The sequence below is a fragment of the Xiphophorus maculatus genome, chromosome 5, assembly GCF_002775205.1.
Source record: "Xiphophorus maculatus strain JP 163 A chromosome 5, X_maculatus-5.0-male, whole genome shotgun sequence".
Classification (NCBI taxonomy): domain Eukaryota; kingdom Metazoa; phylum Chordata; class Actinopteri; order Cyprinodontiformes; family Poeciliidae; genus Xiphophorus; species Xiphophorus maculatus.
In genome coordinates this window covers 32,074,457-32,080,456 of record NC_036447.1, presented here as the reverse complement: position 1 = coordinate 32,080,456, position 6,000 = coordinate 32,074,457, and the positions used below count along the sequence as shown (strand labels likewise).

Below are 6,000 nucleotides of genomic sequence, written 5' to 3'. Positions count from 1 at the left end.
CGCCAAGAGAGAGAGACAGCGGGCGCTAATTTTTGCTTTTTTTGTCTTTGTTTTATGTTTGTTTGTCTTCCCCTTGTGTGTCTTTATTTTTATGAGAAAAATGCATATCTCTGTTCCTCTGCAGCTTTGTTGTTCATTGCTTTGTATGGAATTAAACTCTGTGATTTGTGACGTCAACACGCTTTGTTGTTGTTTCACTTTAGCACGACGCCGTCGCTCGTTGAGGATCCCGGGGCAAATTAAAGAGGAAAGAGCCAAACGTTTGGTCCAAAGCTAGCGTTAAATTACCTCTTTTTTAACAATAGATAGATAGATAGATAGATAGATAGATAGATAGATAGATAGATAGATAGATAGATAGATAGATAGGCTGAGTTGTAGTCTCAGTTTTAGAGGTTTACATTGAGGTGTGTGTGAGCCAAACAAATGATGTGGCTGTTATGCTTGACATGTAAAAGAGCGCTCACAGAGGGTTCATATATATGCTGGTGCAGGGGATCCTGATCTGCAAGAAACCCTTTTAAATTGTCCGGTTTGAATTGTGGCAAACTGCATGATGGCGGGTTACAGGATCGGAACAGTCTGGGTGGGAGTCCAGCCTCTTTTCCAGAGATAAAAATCTAGCACTGCCTGACCAAGTGCTAACATGCAGGTGTGGACATGCTCCTCTTGCCTAGCTCATTGCATCAACTATTAGCATAGATGTATCCCCAATTACACTGCTGTAATTTTAAATTCCAATCTGTAAAGACAATGAAGTCAAGCTTGTTCAGATATTGCAAATATTAATAAAAATACATTTAGAAAACTCAAAGACTTGGTCAAAGTTACTAATATCTGTGGGAGTCAATTATTATTTTTTTATATTTTAAATTGGAGCTGATGAAGGTTCCACAGGTTCTTTAAAAAAAAGTGAAGTAGCCCTTTATTCCAGGTCATTGAGCTTCTAATCAGACACCAACTTCAGTGTCATCTCTGTTTCGCGATTTGAGAGGGCTTAGGAAGCTGTCCATTACAATCTCTATGCGAGAGTACGGTCTTGCCCCTACGTGGACTACCCAATCATAGAAACAGATGGAAGAAGACCGACCAATCAGAGAGGCCGGATGACAATCAATGAAAGTTTGAGTTTGAGAGTTTTGAACTCGAAAAGAAAAAACTGAAAGGAGGATGAACGGGATAACTTACAACCGTGGCAGAAGCACTATAAAAAGGAGATTTGTAATTATTAAGGTTGTTACTTGCATCCAAAGGCCGGTTGTTATCGTAAAAGCTCTCTTCCTCCCTGTGTCTCTCTCTCCCCTCGCCGCCCACCCCCGAAGTCAGCGCAGAGCGGAGCGGAGCAGGGTGGCAGGTGCTCAGTTGTGGGAGACACATTGCTTCAGACGGTCTCCTCGAAGCTCAAACAGGGCGCCGACTTCCACCGAGACGGAGGAAAAACCGCCTGAAGCTTGCTTCAATTAGGAAGAGAATTCCAGTGAGTACAAACTGAATAATTAAGATATATTTGAAGTGGCGTAGTTTTGTCGGAAGCCGCTGGGACGGGAAAAAGCGAAGAAGGCTGAACCGGCGTCGCAGCAGCAGCTTTTACGTTCAGACCTACTAGTTGTATTTTTATGTATTTACATCTATTTTGTTTTCAATTCAGTGTCTACAGACCCCTTTACCACACTGAAACAAGTTGCAGTGTGTTGTTTTTATTTTTTTAAACCCGTGTGTCGTAAATTTCTCCCGTTCAATGCGAGCTGCTGGCGCATCACGGCGCGACAAGTGAAATATGAGAGAAGGAGTCCCTCCTCTGGAAGAGCGGATATAATTTACTACTCGTGTTAAAGTTGAGAGGGAAAAATAGCAAAGTGGTACCTGAGATTAAAAGGAGGCACAGGATCTAATTTTTTTTCAACCCAAATCCAGAGTTATTCACAGACTCAATTAGTAGATTGTTTTTTTTTTATGAGGAGATCACAGATGGGTAGTTTCCGTGTTTGATCGCATCGCTGTCAGTTAATGATCCTCAGGACAATAAATCCCCAGCGAAAGGCATCAAAACAAGCGCGGATTTGAGGTCTGTTGCAGAGAATAAGCCGATAAACACACTCGAATGTATTAATTTTTCTGCTCATCAATCCAAATAAAAAAGAGGCATCGTGGGTCTCACAAGCTCTCTAGATCGCAGTGAGAGATTACGGTTTTGTAAAACCTGCCTTTTTTGAGCGCTTGGATCGGGAAGCTCGCTGACAGTGTGGGAAAACTCCTGGATCTTCTCCCCTGATCTGCGCTGCCAGCTTGTGGAGCACCGAAACACCGAGACTCTTCTACCGCAGCACACCGCGCAGGGCAGGAAGAGCTGCTGGAGCAAACCGGACTTTCTCCACTGCTTTTACGTGTGAGGATGAACCCGGGAGGTATCCGTGAGAGATCCCGGAATGGGAATCTGCCTCTTTTCCTGATGATCCTTCTCGCCTGCAGCTGCCACATGTTGCACGGCCAAGGTAAGAGAGCTGTTTTTAATTCATCTGAAATCATTCGAGAGAAAATAAATACATAACGACTTTTTGTTCAGTAAAAATATATTAGAAAGCATCTGCTGACAAATCCATTACTAACCATGAAGAACAGGGGAGAGGTGAGATAAAGATCCCTCAACTAGAAAAACACAATGATTCACCAAAGTCAGTCAATTTGGAAACATATTTAGAGACTCTGCTTTTCTTTTCTATTTAACTCCAGATATTTGCATAACAGGTGAATGGGTATAAACAACTATTACTGTAATTCATAGAAGCAAGTTTGTAACTCTGTGCTGCAAGTTGGTGGGGACATGTGTTGAGGAAGATGCCTTATTTGTGCTAAGAATAAAGCCAGAACTTACCATACAGTCTTATTCAATAAATTAGGATACACATCCTGATAAGACTTAACAGATTAATAGTATCTTTTGAAAATTAAATATTTTAGCAGCTATTAAAACATACTAAGAGATATAAAGGCATTAAAACATTGGTTGTCTAATTAATTTATGTAATGTCTTTCACTTGGTGATTACTGAAAAAGGAACTTTTCACTAAGATTCTAATTTATGGAATGAGTCTGTATATTTGCTCAATGAAAGGAATCTGTCACAAAAAATGGTTGTAGCCCCCATATTTCTTATCCAGTTTCTATTCATTTTGACTTAAATTAAAGCTGAGAAAAGTGCTGATGTTTGGATATGTAAAATATCTATATCTCTCTAGACAAACCTATAAACAGTTTGGTTTCTTCCAGTTTGTCAAGATACCAGCGCTGGTTGATTAGCCAATTTAAACACCCGCTTTACTGATAATCTGTCAGAAAGTAGATATTTGGGTCGCCTTATTTGAGTTAACTATACCGAAACACACTGATCTGCACAGCACGGGTTCATCATATGGTTGTCAAAGTCAAGCTATAGCATTAGGCTACTAACCTACTTGACACTTTATATATATATATATATATATATATATATATATATATATATAATATTTTTTTTATTTAAACCTTTTACTGACCTGTGAAATGTGATTCCTTTAGATCTTACCTTGCTGTCATAGCGTTGACCATTCATAGAAAAACATTGCTCCCCTCTATCAGATTCTTTGATTGATTGTGTCATTTTCCCAACCACTGATATTCCAGACTCAATGCAAAGCATGTACCGCAAAGCATGTATTCGATGGCGCATGTACCGCAAAGCAGCAGTGCCACATCCGCTTTCCGCTTTCCTTTATGTGACTGTAAGTCACATAAAGGAAAAAAGGCGGAAATATTGGTGGCCACAGTTGGTGAGGACATGTCCACATCATTACATTGTCACATTAAATCAAAAAGGTTTAAGCTAATTTTTGGGAAAGTTTATGTGATAGACCAGCACAAAATAGTGTGTAATTGTGATTCTTAGCACTCATGATTTTTGTTGTAGTAACAACTACAGAAATGTGGCCGCTTTGCAAATATAAAATCTTAGAATTTTTCCAGTTCTAATGCACAAAATATTTCTGAGTCAGGGTAGATGAAGGGTGAAAATAAACAATAATTTTCAGGTTTTGCCACATCTTCCTAATTGGATTTAGGACTGGGACATTTCAAACACAACAATATGCTTCGATGGAAACCGTCCCACTGTAGTGCTGACTGCATGTTCAGGGTTGTCGTTTTGTTGGAAGGAGAATCTCAGAAGCAGGAAGTATTTTGTAGCCTAAGACAGGTTTTCTTCCCAACGTCTCTGGATAAGTTTTTGGTTCCTGCTAAAGAAAATCATCTCCACAGCATGATTCTGGCATTACCATGTTTCACAATGGATCGTGTGAGTTCATTGGTTTCTGCCACACAAAAATATGTTTGGCCAAAAGAGCACAAAAGAGCCAATCTTCTCTGTAATCTAATCTTCTACAATATTTAAATTTAAATAGATTTATTGTTTGTTTCTCAAATAAAATTTCAATAAATTTTACTAATGTTTGTTTATAATGTGACAAAATCAGAACAATTTCAGCTGTAATGAATACTGTTTTAAGACACAAAGTGTGAGTGGATCTGTTAAGGGGTGCCTCCAAAAAGTCGTATGAAAGCTGAAATTTGGCTAAATTTAGCAAGAATGTTGCTGAGTTTTCAACTCAGAAAAAAATTATCGACTTGGTGATTTATCAGTTCAACCCCAGTAAGCTGCTATGTGGAAGACATTTTGGTCAAATGAAGGGAAAATGCCTGATCTTGTTAAGATCTTTTTAAAAATGGTGCTAGACAGCTCTGAATAAATTGGCTTTATTGATATATTAGTTCATGTTTTTGAGTCCCAGCAAAATTACCATCATCTTAAAATAGATCCTGACCCAAATATGCTATATTTCATCATTTGAAAATGTAATTTAAAGTAGGGGTGCACTGATATAACGACCAGCTGATAAATCAACTCTGATTTTCTTAAATTTGGAAGATGCGTAATTGGCTGATACTTAGATGTGAAGTGGCTCTTATCCATTGATCTTATTTACCTTGGCAAATATCTAAAAATCAGTCGCACTTTGCTCTGCTGTGAGAGTCTGACTTACAGATCTGGCCACCATGTCCTGTCTGCCCATTCATTGTTAACAATAGTTGCCAAACTATTACCTACCCAGCAACTTTCTTGCTATATTTAGGAACATTTCAGTAAAAACAATATCAGTAATTTAAACACAGGGAGGGAACATAACTAAAGTCTATTTAAAAAAATATTAGATGCAATTCATCAAAGCAAATTTATAGAGGCGACCAGTGCTCCCACTTACCTATTTGGTGCTCCAATGGGTCTGAAAACAGTGTCTAGTCTCTGGTAAGCATGCTCTTAATCAGCGACCTGCTTAACTACAGCAGCTGATTTGGCAGCAGAGTTTACAAATGCACAAACAATTAAACACATGCAGACACAACGTATTAACATAAGCTGCCCTCTATTCTGGTCCAGCTGACCAGAATAGGCAGGTGTTAATATTAGTATGTGAGGCCTGTGGCTGCAGGCTGTGGCAACTGTTGAATATGACTACAGAGGAGAAGTCTGATATGATGAGATATTGATTTCTCACCAAAGCTGGAAATACTGAGTTGCCATGCTTCATCGGTGTGCATACTCTTCTTTTTTTCCTCGTAGCTCCGGTTCAGGGGAAGCTTTGCTGCTGGATGCAGGGCAGCATGTTTCTGTGTATGTGTGCACGCTCCTCACAGGACTGTGTCAGAGTGGCAAAACAAAAGCACAGAAAAGGTCAGACTGGGTGTCGACACGCAAGCCATTCTGTGGGTCACAGATGGCGTAGTGGGAAGGGAGGGGGAGGCTTTTGGAAAAAGTGGGCAGGGGGTTTGGTGGGTTTCAGGAATGTCTGTGTGAAAGAGAAGTGGGGGTGTAATGTTTTGGGAGATGTGGAGAAAATGTGTTCTGCTTATGTGAGACTGGGGAGGACTAGCAGGGATGGATTGGCAGTGAAAGGTGGGAATGCGGTGTGC

The 6,000-nt window shown here is 39.8% G+C and overlaps 1 protein-coding gene across 1 annotated transcript in view; it reads left to right on the top strand.

The window, feature by feature from the left end:
- Window positions 1-1,333: 1,333 nt before the first annotated feature.
- LOC102237391 (protein sidekick-1) overlaps window positions 1,334-6,000 on the top strand; it is a 487,074-nt gene continuing 482,407 nt past the window's right edge. Inside the window, exon 1 of the mRNA XM_023333436.1 lies at window positions 1,334-2,492. Coding sequence (XP_023189204.1) covers window positions 2,393-2,492 — 100 coding nt within the window. The 5' untranslated portion in view covers window positions 1,334-2,392. The remainder of the gene's footprint in view (window positions 2,493-6,000) is intronic.